This window comes from Schizophyllum commune (assembly GCF_000143185.2).
Source record: "Schizophyllum commune H4-8 unplaced genomic scaffold SCHCOscaffold_1, whole genome shotgun sequence".
NCBI lineage: Eukaryota > Fungi > Basidiomycota > Agaricomycetes > Agaricales > Schizophyllaceae > Schizophyllum > Schizophyllum commune.
The window spans coordinates 3,170,764-3,183,306 of record NW_026089538.1 but is presented as its reverse complement, the minus strand read 5'-3'; the positions used below and the strand labels follow the sequence as shown (position 1 = coordinate 3,183,306).

Here is a 12,543-nt window from a genome sequence, read left to right as displayed (position 1 = left end):
AATGCGAGGTTTGCCAGCAATGGCTCCGTCGATAAAATTAGTCCATCCTGGGGGTGTAGTATATAAGACTTGCGAGTCCGGCGGGGGCAACGCCCAGCAACACTTCAGGAGAAACAAGAACTCAACAAGCGAAGCTACCAATATGTCCCAGCCTCGAGTGCCTCTCGTTTGCGTACGTACGGCTGTCGCAACAATGTGGCTTGAGCTCATGACATACACCAGGGCATCCCCGTCGGCGCACCTGGTTCTGGCGTCCGCATCACCGATCTGGCTACCGGCCAGAAATTCGTCGACATTGCCGTTGGGCATGGTGTCATGGATTTCGATGTTGCCAACGGCTACTCCAAGGGGACTGCTGAGGAGGTAGCGCAATTTCTCCACCACCGAGTGAGCACTGACACTGTTTGTTCGTCAGTTTGTTGGCAAGTTGGACCTTAAGGGCGCTCTCATCGACACAAAGTTTGCGCATCTACGCTCATCTGTCACGCGTGTCTCTGATGCGGCGCTACAGGGCATCGGTAAAGGCGCCTGGGGCGCATAGCGCAGAAAATTTGAGGAAGGCTGCCTTGCAGTCTGTCGCTAAGCTCGCACCTCACAAGATCAACGTCTACTACTTACACACGCCGGACCGTTCTGTGCCGTACGAAGAGACTTGTGAGGCCATCAACCAACTTTACAAGGACGGCATAATGTACGCACGTCCACCTCTGATCCTGTAACAGAATTGACGTCCTTCCCAGTCAGGAATTCGGTCTGAGCAACTATCATTCGTGGGAGGTCGCCGAGATCTACTATATCTGCAAGGCCAATGGTTGGCTCCTCCCAACTGTCTATCAGGGGCGCTATAATGCCATCCAACGCGAGGTTGAGGCCGAGTGAGTCTTGCTCTATCCCGGACCCGTAGTGCGTCTGACAACACCTGCCAGGCTGTTCCCATGCCTCCGCAAGTTTGGCATCCGGTTTTACGCCTATAGCCCCCTTGCAGGCGGTCTCCTCAGTGGAAACTTTCTGACGGAAGAGGATTTTGACAAGCGTCCGGGATCTAGGTACATCTACCCTCCCTCGGTCCTATGCGCTGCTGACGCTCGTAGGTTTGACCCGAAAACGGCGGGACACGCCCATTTTCTGCGTGGACTCGCGGCGCCTGTCTTACCTGTGATTAGGGAGCTCGCGGAGAACCTTTCCAAGTACGATACTCCGCTTCCGGAAGCGGCTACTCGATGGCTGCAGCATCATAGCATGCTCGACCCAGAGAAGGGCGACAGGGTCATCATTGGCGCGAGCTTGTTGGAGCAATTGGAGACGAACTTGAAGACGAAGTGAGTTCCTTTTCTATGGTGCATAACTCGAACGTCCATCTCAACGACGCAGTACGCTGGGCCCTTTGCCGGTAGAAGTGTTGCAGGTGGTCGATGACGCGGGAAGCAAGGCAGTGGGGCGCAACATACACTACGCCTTCTGATCGCGGCGCTCAAGTATTACATCCTCTGACCAAAATGATGAATGGTCAAGGGATATCTTCGTGCGCTTCTTAGCTTCAGTACTCTGAGCAACGGCCTAAAGCAAGGTAAAAGCGACGCGCGACGCATTCTCATTGTTACATCGCAGGGCCAAAGAATGGGTGGATTTTCTCTGCCTCAGCTTTTCTCGTGATCGCGAACACGTCATCTGCCGCGGCAGGGATTTCCTCGGCTGCTCCTCAACCGAGGCTTTCCACTCAAAGCAAAGTGGCCAAACACTGACTGCTGCTTACTGAGAGCAGTTCCAGCGCACTCTCGCAATGCAGTATAAAAGCCTGCTAGCGATGGGGACGACGATCAGCCACATTCCTCCCCAAACAAGCAGGACAACGCCTTCTTTCGGCAGACGAAGCAATAGAAATGTCCCAACCTCGTGTGCCCCTTGTATCCGTACGTCTGGCTCCTACCACGGTCGAGCTCGCACTAACGGTGTGCACTAGGGCGTCCCCGTCGGCGCACCCGGCTCCGGCGCCCGTATCACCGATCTAGCTATCGGCCAAAAATTTATCGACCTTGCCTTCGAACACGGCGTCAAGAACTTCGACAGCGCCGAAGTCTACTCAAAAGGCACCAATGAGGAGGCAAGAAGGTCGTCCTTTGGCACCATATCATAGTGCTGACTCTGCGCTTTCAGTTCCTCGGCAAGCTCGACCTCAAGGACGCCGTTGTCGACACTAAGTACATCTCATCTTCGGAGCTCCTTGCCATCTTTCTGACGGACCGCCGTAGGGCGTCACCTTTCCCTCCCGGCGCGCACAGCGCGGCAAATCTCCTCAAGGCCGCTTCGCGATCGGCCGCCAAGCTCGCGCCCCACAAAATCAACGTCTATTACCTGCACGCGCCAGACCATTCTGTGCCGTACGAAGAGAGCTGTGAGGCCATAAATAAGTTGTACAGGCACGGTCTCATGTTCGCTTTCTTATTGCGAACCCGGTCAACAGTACTGACGTCCCCATTAGCAAGGAGTTTGGATTGAGCAACTATAGCTCCTGGGAGGTCGCTGAGATCTACTACATTTGCAAAACCAATGGGTGGATCCTTCCGACGGTTTATCAGGGGCGCTACAACGCTGTTCAACGTGAGGTCGAGGCGGAGTAAGTCCTGCGTCACACTTGGAACCTGCTCAGCTCGATGCAGTCGCTGATCCGCAGACAGGCTGTTCCCCTGCCTTCGCAAGTTCGGCATCCGTTTCTACGTCTACAGCCCCCTTGCCGGCGCTCTCTTGACCGGGAACATATTGTCACCAGACGATCTCGATAAGCGCACTGGCTCTAGGTACGCTTGCCTTCTCTTTCGAGCTCACTTGATGCTGATGCTCGTACTTACAGATATGACCCTAAGATAAGTCCGTACGCTTCGGTTCTGCGCGACCTCGCGACTCCTGTCTTGCCGGTCGTCAAAGAGCTCGCAGAGGAAATTGCGAAATACAAAATTCCGCTACCGGAGGTGGCCACTCGCTGGATCCAGCACCACAGCCTGCTCGACCCCGAGAAGGGCGACAGGGTCATCATCGGCTCCAGCTCGTTGGAGCAATTGGAAAAGAACTTGATGACGCAGTGAGTCCTGCCTTCCACTGGGAGTCTGAATCATATCTCAACGTCACAGTGCGCTGGGTCCCCTACCGGAAGAGGTGTTGCAGGTGATCAACGCGGCTGGAATCAAGGCGATGGGGCTCAACAAGCACTATGGCTTCTAGAGGTCGATTTCCGAGTGTCAGAAACTGAAGAATGAGCATTCGCCTGTGATCCTCGTATAACTTTATTTTTGACTAGACCCAGTCTCGAATTATTGCAATGCACGCATTGTCCCAATCGCGGCTCGAAATTTGCAGCATCCCGGCGGTTTGACTATCGAGGTGCGCTCCCCTCCCCTGACTACGATCCACTTGAAGTCCCTAAATGAAGAGTGACCACTGCATGGGCAATACCACACCGCGGCGGAATCCTCGTACTCGGTCGTTGAACATCCATGATCACGCGTAAATCACGAGGACTCGCCGTGATCAAGTTCTCACGCCACATAATTCGGTTGTGGCTAACCGAACCCTAGCCGAAAGCGGTCATGTTCTTTGCTAACGTCGGCTGCAGCCTGGCTACAGACGTCCCTTCTACCATCCTCCTTCGATGCGCTCTGCATATAAAGGACTTGCGATGGCGACGGCCTACAGCATCACCGACTTCCCTACCCAACGACTCGTAATCCACTGCGAATATGCCTCGTCCTCGTATTGAATTAGTCTCGGTGGGTGAGGTCGACCAGAGTACGGTTTCGAAACTAAGTGCCTCCAGGGCTGTACCATTGGTGCTCCCAACACAGAGGCGCGCATCACCGAGCTAGCCGAATGCCAGAAGTTCGTCGATGTCGCCCTTGACCACGGCGTCAAGGAGTTCGACGTGGCGAACGGCTACTCTAAAGGGACTGCAGAGCTAGTGAGCCTAACCATGTTCCGATACGAAATTGCTGACGGTGTCTTCAGTGGCTCGGTAAACTGAACCTCAGAGACGCTGTCGTCGACACGAAGTATGCTATTCCTGGCCGGTTCTCGTTGAGACACTGACAAGACCCGCAGGGCTTCGCCTTATACACCGAAAGCTCACAGCGCGGAGAACCTGCGCGCAGCAGCGCTCAAGTCTATCGCCGATCTTGGGTCCCATAAGATCAACGTTTACTACTTGCACGCCCCCGACCGGTCTGTCCCCTTCGAAGAGACGTGCAAAGCCATCGACCAACTGCACAAAGACGGTCTTATGTAGGTCTTGCCGTATTCCGAGTGTGCAGTGCTTTGATCCTTCGGCAGTAAGGAGTTCGGCTTGAGCAACTTCAACTCGTGGGAGGTCGCGGAAGTTTATTACATCTGCAAGACCAATGGCTGGCTGCTCCCAACAGTCTATGAGGGCCGCTACAACGCCATTCAGCGGGAGGTCGAGACTGAGTGCGCGCATCGTTCTTTCTATCCGTCACATCTATTATGCTAATCCTTCGCTAAACAGACTGTTCCCCTGCCTGCGGAAGTTTGGCATCCGCTTCTATGCCTACGGTCCTCTCGCAGGCGGCTTGCTCAGCGGGAACATTTTGTCCGTGGAGGACTTCGAGAATCGCCCTGGCACTAGGTACATAGTCATTCATCACGACCGACCCTGCGCTGACGCCGTATGTAAGGTGGGACCCGAAGACTACCCAATTCGCCGGCTTCCTGCGGGAAGGCGCAGCACCACTGTTGCCTATCATCAGGGAGCTCGTCGAGGAGCTGGACAAGCGCGACCTCGGGCTAACGGAGGCATCCATCCGTTGGCTTCAGCATCATAGTACGCTGTTGGAATTCACGCCGGGCATCGTGCCCATCCCCGAAGGTTGTCGTCTCACCTCGAATAGTATAGAACGTTATGGTATTTTCCTGTCGACTCCTGACTCATGTAACAGTAGTATATATTGAGGGCCAAAGCCCGAATCTCCAACGATTCCATCTTGTTTCCTTCCCCCATCTTCGTGTGCCCCAAGTAAGTGTGAAATTATATTCCAGGTAAGTCTAGTTCGTCATCCACTGCCTTTAATATACGCTCGACCCCAAGAGGGGCGACAAGATTCTCGTCGGGGCGAACTCGCCTCAACAGTTGGAAACGAATCTGAAGCTCCAGTACGTCTTTTATGTGTTTGCTTAGCTGGGAACTTACGACACTGCTGTAGCGCGCTTGGCCCTCTCCATGAGGAGGTTGTCTCGCTGATCAACGCTGCCGGCGAGAAGAGCAAGGGCCTAAACAAGCATTACGCTTGGTAGGATGCGATTTTATGTGGCCGCAGAGAACGCGTGCATCTATCGGTTGAAATGCAAAATCTCGACTATCGTGGATATGAGAAGCACATCAGGTGTTACTGCTTAATGGGCGTCAATAGACAGGCCTCTAGCGCGTATCGCAACGTGGCCGAGGTGTCTACACAGGTCACGTTGCATTGTTGATCAATGGAAAGGCTGAAGGACCTTGCTTCCCTCCATCATGACCGCTTCAGAAGAGACACGGCCTCTCCTCAACGAGGATGGCGAGCGTGTGCCCGATGAAGAGAATGTGACGAAGGAGACCCCATTGCCGCTACGACAGCTCGCTATCGTCTACCTCATCCAGTTCTGTGAGCCGCTGACGGGGCTTGTGATCTATCCCTTCATTGCGGAGCTAGTACAAGAAACGGGGATCACTAGAGGGAACGACAAGGCGACGGCTTTCTACGCAGGTAAGTAGATGTTGCGCCCGTACTGCCAAGCATAGGAGACTGATGATTTGCAGGCATCGTTGTACGTGCGATATGGCGCACGAGCTGGTGGACAAGGATTGACAAGCTTGCGTTGCATAGGAATCCCTCTTTTTCTTCTCCGAGTTCTTGACTTGCATGCTCTGGGGACGTCTTTCCGACTATCATGGCCGTCGACCTATTCTACTCATTGCACCGTTCGGGCTGGCGGTCGCCACATACGGCTTCGGATTTTCGAAGACCTTCTGGCTGCTCTGCGTCTTCCGCTTCATGCAAGGCGTGTTCAATGGCAACGTTGGTGTGTCTGGAAGTGACTCTGCGTGGTGGTCGGCTTACGCGCTTTCGTAGGCGTATCAAAAAGTGTATTGGCCGAGGTATGATTCTTTAGATTGCGAAGACCGAGCTCGCGAGCTAACGGCCTCTGTGAAGCTCACAGACGCTACCAATCGACCTCGGGCATTCTCTATGCTGCCGCTCAATTGGTCGTTCGCTGGCATCCTGGCGTAAGTTTCCCACCATCACCTTTCCGGACGGCGGCTGACTCTATATAGGCCTATCATCGGTGGTACATTGTCGCACCCCGTCAAGCACTTTCCAGGCGTCTTCGGAAATGTGTGGCTGCTGCAGAAATTTCCGTACCTTCTTCCGTGCGCCGTCTCTGCTACGATTTCTTTGGGTGTCTTCTTATTTGCGCTTGTCTATCTGAAGGAGGTGAGGTCCACGGTCCAACCTCTGTTCGCGAGCTGATCAAGACTTCACTGTAAGTCCCTTCCTTCCGCCCTCGAACAACAAAGAAAGGCGCCCTCTAACGCACGTGAAGCGGCCAACGCCGCGCGCGACTACGGCACCATCGCGGATGAGCTGCAGCCATCCCCTACTGAGCTCGCTCCGCCTCCTGCCGTCAAAGCCCTCCTCCGCGATCCCTATGTGAGCAAAGTCCTCGCGACGTACGCCATCTTCGGCTTCTGCGACATGTCGCTCTCGTCCTTGGTCCCCATCATTCTTTACTCGGACATTCAAAATGGCGGATTGAACTTCGACCCCTTAACTATCGGTACCATCATGGGCATCTGGGGCGTCTTCAACACGATCTTCCAGCTGGTAGGTGCGCCGTACTTCATCAAGCGCTTCGGTCCGCGGGTGATGCAGATGACGGCTGCTGTCGCTGCTGGGCTCATGGCCGTGCTGTTGCCCACGGAGAATTATATAGCGCGCCAGATTGGATATGTGAATGGCGTCGTGATGGTCCTCCTCGCACTCCAGTATCTGTGCTTGTCGTTCACATTCGTCGGATACGGTACTTTTCCCTACCGCTCTTCGGAGCATACCGTTGACTCATGGCCCCTACAGGCACGATATACATGTTCGTCGTCGACAGCGCCCCGACGTCGAACTCGATGGGCGCTGTAAATGGCCTTGCACAGGCTTCATCGACGTTGGTCCGTACGTTCGCGCCGTGGATCTCAACGTCGCTATTGTCGCTTTCGCTGCAGAAGAATATACTCGGTGGACGCTTCATCTACCTGTTCGTCATTTGCGTGGCGTGTGCGAACTTCTACATGACCACCTTCTTGCCGAAGCAGCTTCGGAATGCTCACTAGTAGCACTACAATTCTAGACCCACTGCGTAGTATGCTTTCTATAGAGTAGTATACTATACCCTCTGACGAATATACTTGTGGTGTGGCGATATCATTGACCTTCCCTTAGGTGGACAATAGAATGATGCGGTCACTGGACGGAGCCTTCAGACCGGGTGAACATCTGAAGGCCCCATGCTCGCAATTGTACTACACGCTCGTCCGAGCGCCGTAAGCACTCTCATTTAGTCCACGGTCCTGATAGTCATCCTGATTCCTGCTCGACTTGGCGGCGCTAAGACTCAGCAAGCTCTTAGTCCACATCAGTTAGCCCGCGAACAAAGCCTTCCTAATCAGGCAGGAATGTGACTCACGTAAAGTCAACACCCACTGTCACTGTCCGCATGCTCCCTGCCGCCGGCTAAAGACACCGATTACGAATGGTCGCGCGCGCGTATCATATCATGCCCGAGCCAGCATATATAACGACCGGTCGCTGAGGACGATGCCCGAGGGACCTTTGCTTTTCCCCCACCATGACTGCCTCGGAGGAGACCACCCCCCTGCTCGCGAGCGACGTTGAGCAGTCCCCCGAGCGCGCGGCGAAAAAGGAGACGCCGCTGCCGTTGCGGCAGCTTGCGATCGTCTACTTGATCCAGTTTTGCGAGCCGTTGACGGGGTTGGTCATCTACCCTTTCATTGCTGAGCTCGTGCAGGAGACGGGGATCACGGGAGGGAATGACAAGGCTACGGCGTTTTATGCAGGTGCGTCGTCAACGATCGAAGACGCCTGACGGAAGCTGATCAGTCCTATAGGCATTGTGGTATGTGCAACGAACGGCGTTCACCATTTCCCCCTCGCCTGACGGACTACTTAGGAATCCCTCTTCTTCTTCTCCGAGTTCTTGACGTGTATGCAATGGGGGCGACTGTCGGACTACCACGGTCGCCGACCCATACTGCTCATCGCACCGCTCGGATTGGCGATCGCAACCTACGGCTTCGGGTTCTCGAGGACGTTCTGGCTGCTGTGTATCTTCCGTTTCATGCAGGGCGTGTTCAACGGGAATGTTGGTGCGTACATGATATACCTCATGCCGAGCCCTGACTGAAGCGATTGGTGCAGGCGTGTCGAAGAGCGTGCTGGCCGAGGTACGTCCTAGATGGCTCGCCAATGACCATTCTGATTGCTGACCTTATCCCAGATCACAGACGCAAGTAATCGTGCTCGTGCATTCTCCATGATGCCACTGAACTGGTCTGTTGCGACCACATTGGCGTGAGCATCCTCCACGACCACCTTTAGCTGATGACTGATCAAGCGCAGACCTCTCATAGGCGGTATCCTTTCCAACCCTGCAAGGCACTTCCCCAACGTCTTCGGCAACGTGCCCCTCTTCGAGCAGTACCCATACCTGCTGCCATGCGCTGTTTCCGCGACGGGGTCACTGGGTGTCTTCCTGTTCGCCTACTTCTACTTGGAGGAGGTAAGCCCAGCCTCACTACCACCATGCATCGACTGACGTGGCCTTCATTAGACGCTTCCTTCGGCCATTAAGAAGCGCAACAAGAAGCGCCTTTCTTCCTCGGGGTCAAGCTCATCCACTCTGCAAGAAGACTTCCACGCCGAACGCGACTACGGCACCTGCGCGGACGAGCTCCAGCCCTCACCTGACGAGCCCGCTCCCCCTCCTGCCGTCAAGGCCCTCCTCCGCGACCGCTACATCGTCAAGGTCCTCTCTGCCTATGTCATCTTCGGGTTCTGCGACATGTCGCTCTCGTCCCTCGTACCCATCATCCTCTACTCGGAGATCCAGAACGGCGGCTTGGGCTTCGACCCGTTGACGATTGGCACGATCATGGCCGTTTGGGGCGTCTACAATATCATCTTCCAGCTCGTCGCGGCGCCGTACCTCATCAAGCGCTTTGGCCCGCGCCCGATGCAGATGACGGCCATCGTCGCGGTCGCGCTGATGGCGGTGCTTGTCCCGACGGAGAACTATATTGCGCGCCAATTCGGGGAGGTCAATGGGATTGTGATGGCGCTTCTGACATTGCAGTACCTGTGCTTGTCTTTCACGTACATCGGATATGGTATGTCCTATCCTCCTTGCTGGTCATCGCAACGGCCCACTAACACCTTCCTACAGGTACTATCCACATGTTTATCATCGATAGCGCACCGACGCAAAACTCCATGGGTTCAGTCAACGGCCTCGCCCAAGCCTCCGCGACCCTTGTCCGCACCTTCGCGCCATGGATCTCTACCTCGTTGTTGTCCCTCTCGTTGCAAAAGAACCTCCTCGGAGGGCGCTTGATATACGCCTTCGTTATCTGTGTGGCGTGTGGAGGCTTGACTGCGACGTCCTTGCTACCGAAGAAATTGAGGAACGCCCATTAGAATATGTATAGACGCTGATAGCAGTAGCTACAGTACAGCACACACAATTGTTGTAGTCTCGAACATCGACGATAGAACGATACATATATTCACTGTATTCTACCACAATGGAGTGCACTTTTGCAGGATTCATGCTGGACACTCAGAGGTGGTCAGGCTTCAGGCTTCAACCACTATTGACTACTCTAACACGGACATCAACGCCGTTTGAGGGGTGCTCACCGATGCCGTTGTCTTTAGGCGCCCATTATTGATGGCACGCCCCGAAATGGCAGGCCTTGTTCTGTCCTTGATCCTGTCCCCCACCCACCTTTGCTACCTATAGCCCTCTTTCAGACGCATGCACCCTAAGACGCACACACGCACTATATTTGTGAACGCAACTATGGTTGTCGATCATGACTCGCGTCATCTGAACCCATCCAATGTTCTCTGAGCGCAATGACTCTGACTCCTGCTCCCACATTTCTCGCCGGCGCCCGACCTCCTCCCCAACTCAATGCAGTCCGGAGCTCAGAAGCAAGACGCCCAGTACCAATCTGCCGCAATTACATGTTATCTGGGCGGACGCAAGTTCGAGGCCACCCAGCACACCGACCTGCGAGCAGCCTGACTCATGCGCGCGCTGACGCGCACGTCCCGTCTTGTCCCGCACCCCCACGATGTCCGCCGCCGAGGAGCGCCCGCTGCTGCACGACGAGCACCACCATGAGCACGACGAACACCGGCATGAGCACGACGACGTCGAGACTACGCAGGAGCAAAAGCGCACGCCACTGCCTATCCGGCAGCTGGTGATCGTGTACCTCATCCAGGCGAGCGAGCCGCTGACGGGGATGGTCATCTACCCCTTCATCGCTCAGCTTGTCTTCGAGACAGGCATCACGCACGGGAACGAGAAGTCGATCGGGTACTATGCAGGTGCGTGTGCTAGTCTCCCTCGTTCTTGGTACTTGCTGAAGCTTCAATACAGGCATCGTGGTACGTGTGGTGAAAATTAGCGATCGGGGTCGTGCTGAGTTCGAGTCTTGGTGACAGGAATCCATGTTTTTCTTCTCCGAGTTCATGACTTGTCTGCAATGGGGGAGGCTGTCGGATTACTATGGGAGGCGACCGGTCCTGTTGTTCGGACCGCTCGGGCTCGCGCTATCGATGTATGGGTTCGGTCTGTCGAAGACGTTCTGGCAGCTCTGCATCTTCCGCTTCCTCCAGGGCACGTTCAATGGCAATATAGGTTCGTGGTCATGGTCATTGTGGTACTGGATGGATGTTGACTCGTCGCAGGAGTTTCGAAGAGCGTCATGGCTGAGGTGAATATTTGATGCCCTCCATGACTGAGGAAGTACTGAAGTGCTTGTAGCTCACCGACAGCTCCAACCGCGCGAGAGCTTTCGCGATGATGCCCTTGATGTGGTCTGTCGCCGACACCTTGGCGTACGCCCCTTCGTGTGTCTTATGGCAACTCCGACTGACAACTCGCTGCACTCCAGACCACTTATTGGCGCGCTCAACAACCCCGCGAGCGAGTATCCTAACGTCTTCGGCGGGATCAAACTGTTCGAAGAGTTCCCGTACTTCCTTCCGTGCGCGATTGCGGGAACGCTGTCGCTGTTCGTCTTCATCTTCGCTCTGTTCGATTTGAAGGAGGTATGCACACTTCGCAATGCCTGCTATATTGATGCTGACACTTCCTGCTTAGACACACCCCGCGAAGATCCGTTGTTCACTCGAGGAGCAAGCATCTCGTGAACGAGAGGCTTCCGCGGACGGCTATGGCACCTTCACCGACGAACCTTCCACCTCATCGTCCCCGGAACGTGCAAAGGTCCCCCCTCTCAGCACCCTCCTCCGCACGCCCGCCGTCCGCCGCGTGCTGATCGTCTACGCCTTCCTCTGCTTCTTCGAAATGGCCCTCGCTTCCCTCCTCCCCATCATCCTCTACACCCGCATCCCCGACGGCGGCCTCGGTCTCTCCTCGCACCAGATCGGCGTCGTCCTCGCCGCGTGGGGCGCCTACAATGTGTTCTTCCAGTTCTTTGCGAGCCCTCGCTTGACGGATCGGTTGGGCGCGTTCAAGATGCAGGTCATAACGCAGGGGGCGATTCCGTTGATTTTTGTGCTCTTCCCGTTGGAGAATGCGCTGGCGAGGGCGGCGGGGGGCTTCGGCGGGTCGGTGCAGGCATTGCTGGTCGTACATTTGATGGTTATGTCACTGATATACGTGAGCTACGGTACGTCGTTTTTGCGTCTGGGCTTTACAATATCGTTCAATCTGCGTCGCAGGTACGATACACATGTTCATCGTCGAGAGCTCGCCGACGAACGACGCCCTCGGTGCCGTCAACGGCCTAGCGCAGACCACCGCGACGCTCATCAGGACGTTCGCGCCTTGGGCCGCGACGTCGCTCTTCTCTCTATCGCTTGAGCGCCAGCTGGCGGGAGGCAACCTTGTCTACATCATTCTTGGCTTTGTTGCCCTTGGTGGTGCCGCCTCTGCGTTTGTTCTGCTGCCCCGAAGGCTACATCACGACTAGACGTGCCTTCACCACGACTACCTATGTCACCCCCTCGATTAGACGCATCTTCGACGGTGCCACAAAACTCTGTACTGCTCGGCAGAACGGAACTGTCCATACGACGTCGAAATTGTTGTTGTATGTTCAAATTGCCACGATCTTTACGACTCTTCCTACCAAGCTCCTGCCGTCCGAGGAACAACTCAAACTGTATTTGATGACTTCAGGTCCTCGCGGAAGGCCGTCCTGCGGTGAGTCCTTACAAACAATACATGAATTTGCAC

General features: G+C 55.2%; 6 protein-coding genes across 6 annotated transcripts; all 6 read left to right on the top strand.

Annotated features, from left to right (window-relative positions):
* Positions 1–142: 142 nt before the first annotated feature.
* Positions 143–1,492, top strand: SCHCODRAFT_02683228 (Aldo/keto reductase; the record flags this gene model as incomplete). Its single annotated transcript, XM_003034894.2, has 8 exons — positions 143–172; positions 223–387; positions 416–459; positions 512–691; positions 741–875; positions 927–1,046; positions 1,092–1,319; positions 1,372–1,492. The coding sequence occupies 8 exons, from the start codon at positions 143–145 to the stop codon at positions 1,460–1,462; spliced, it is 993 nt and encodes a 330-aa protein (XP_003034940.1). The 3' UTR covers positions 1,463–1,492.
* A 388-nt stretch (positions 1,493–1,880) lies between these two features.
* Positions 1,881–3,333, top strand: SCHCODRAFT_02683227 (Aldo/keto reductase; the record flags this gene model as incomplete). Its single annotated transcript, XM_050346751.1, has 8 exons — positions 1,881–1,910; positions 1,961–2,101; positions 2,155–2,198; positions 2,250–2,429; positions 2,480–2,614; positions 2,676–2,795; positions 2,849–3,076; positions 3,126–3,333. The coding sequence occupies 8 exons, from the start codon at positions 1,881–1,883 to the stop codon at positions 3,214–3,216; spliced, it is 969 nt and encodes a 322-aa protein (XP_050203051.1). The 3' UTR covers positions 3,217–3,333.
* A 263-nt stretch (positions 3,334–3,596) lies between these two features.
* SCHCODRAFT_02743308 (Aldo/keto reductase) lies at positions 3,597–5,400 on the top strand. Its single transcript, XM_050347173.1, has 10 exons — positions 3,597–3,761; positions 3,809–3,949; positions 3,997–4,040; positions 4,090–4,269; positions 4,318–4,452; positions 4,511–4,630; positions 4,680–4,891; positions 4,941–5,017; positions 5,090–5,154; positions 5,205–5,400. Exons 1-10 carry the CDS (start codon positions 3,732–3,734, stop codon positions 5,293–5,295), a joined length of 1,095 nt encoding a protein of 364 aa, XP_050203050.1. The 5' UTR covers positions 3,597–3,731; the 3' UTR covers positions 5,296–5,400.
* An 87-nt stretch (positions 5,401–5,487) lies between these two features.
* Positions 5,488–7,509, top strand: SCHCODRAFT_02607666 (MFS general substrate transporter). The gene is made up of 8 exons (XM_003034897.3): positions 5,488–5,744; positions 5,798–5,805; positions 5,865–6,060; positions 6,111–6,136; positions 6,192–6,265; positions 6,314–6,473; positions 6,528–7,059; positions 7,113–7,509. The coding sequence occupies exons 1-8, from the start codon at positions 5,513–5,515 to the stop codon at positions 7,361–7,363; spliced, it is 1,479 nt and encodes a 492-aa protein (XP_003034943.1). The 5' UTR covers positions 5,488–5,512; the 3' UTR covers positions 7,364–7,509.
* A 298-nt stretch (positions 7,510–7,807) lies between these two features.
* On the top strand, positions 7,808–9,871 carry SCHCODRAFT_02607663 (MFS general substrate transporter). Its single transcript, XM_050344268.1, has 8 exons — positions 7,808–8,107; positions 8,159–8,166; positions 8,221–8,416; positions 8,469–8,494; positions 8,548–8,621; positions 8,670–8,829; positions 8,881–9,436; positions 9,493–9,871. The coding sequence occupies exons 1-8, from the start codon at positions 7,879–7,881 to the stop codon at positions 9,741–9,743; spliced, it is 1,500 nt and encodes a 499-aa protein (XP_050203049.1). The 5' UTR covers positions 7,808–7,878; the 3' UTR covers positions 9,744–9,871.
* A 169-nt stretch (positions 9,872–10,040) lies between these two features.
* Positions 10,041–12,451, top strand: SCHCODRAFT_02607662 (MFS general substrate transporter). The gene is made up of 8 exons (XM_050344267.1): positions 10,041–10,664; positions 10,717–10,724; positions 10,782–10,977; positions 11,028–11,053; positions 11,104–11,177; positions 11,234–11,390; positions 11,443–11,974; positions 12,027–12,451. Exons 1-8 carry the CDS (start codon positions 10,406–10,408, stop codon positions 12,275–12,277), a joined length of 1,503 nt encoding a protein of 500 aa, XP_050203048.1. The 5' UTR covers positions 10,041–10,405; the 3' UTR covers positions 12,278–12,451.
* Positions 12,452–12,543: the final 92 nt, after the last annotated feature.

Bases quoted from the DNA above. Each gene is read 5' to 3' on its own strand.
- SCHCODRAFT_02743308 (XM_050347173.1), top strand. From the start codon at position 3,732: ATGCCTCGTCCTCGTATTGAATTAGTCTCG. The intron at 4,041-4,089 runs GTATGCTATTCC...CAAGACCCGCAG, and splicing joins GACGCTGTCGTCGACACGAA to GGCTTCGCCTTATACACCGA. The intron at 4,892-4,940 runs GTATAGAACGTT...CTCATGTAACAG, and splicing joins TTGTCGTCTCACCTCGAATA to TAGTATATATTGAGGGCCAA.
- SCHCODRAFT_02607666 (XM_003034897.3), top strand. From the start codon at position 5,513: ATGACCGCTTCAGAAGAGACACGGCCTCTCCTCAACGAGGATGGCGAG. The intron at 6,474-6,527 runs GTGAGGTCCACG...CTTCACTGTAAG, and splicing joins CGCTTGTCTATCTGAAGGAG to TCCCTTCCTTCCGCCCTCGA. The intron at 7,060-7,112 runs GTACTTTTCCCT...TGGCCCCTACAG, and splicing joins GTTCACATTCGTCGGATACG to GCACGATATACATGTTCGTC.
- SCHCODRAFT_02607663 (XM_050344268.1), top strand. From the start codon at position 7,879: ATGACTGCCTCGGAGGAGACCACCCCCCTGCTCGCGAGCGACGTTGAG. The intron at 8,417-8,468 runs GTGCGTACATGA...CGATTGGTGCAG, and splicing joins CGTGTTCAACGGGAATGTTG to GCGTGTCGAAGAGCGTGCTG. The intron at 9,437-9,492 runs GTATGTCCTATC...ACCTTCCTACAG, and splicing joins TTTCACGTACATCGGATATG to GTACTATCCACATGTTTATC.
- SCHCODRAFT_02607662 (XM_050344267.1), top strand. From the start codon at position 10,406: ATGTCCGCCGCCGAGGAGCGCCCGCTGCTGCACGACGAGCACCACCAT. The intron at 11,178-11,233 runs GTACGCCCCTTC...GCTGCACTCCAG, and splicing joins TCTGTCGCCGACACCTTGGC to ACCACTTATTGGCGCGCTCA. The intron at 11,975-12,026 runs GTACGTCGTTTT...TCTGCGTCGCAG, and splicing joins ACTGATATACGTGAGCTACG to GTACGATACACATGTTCATC.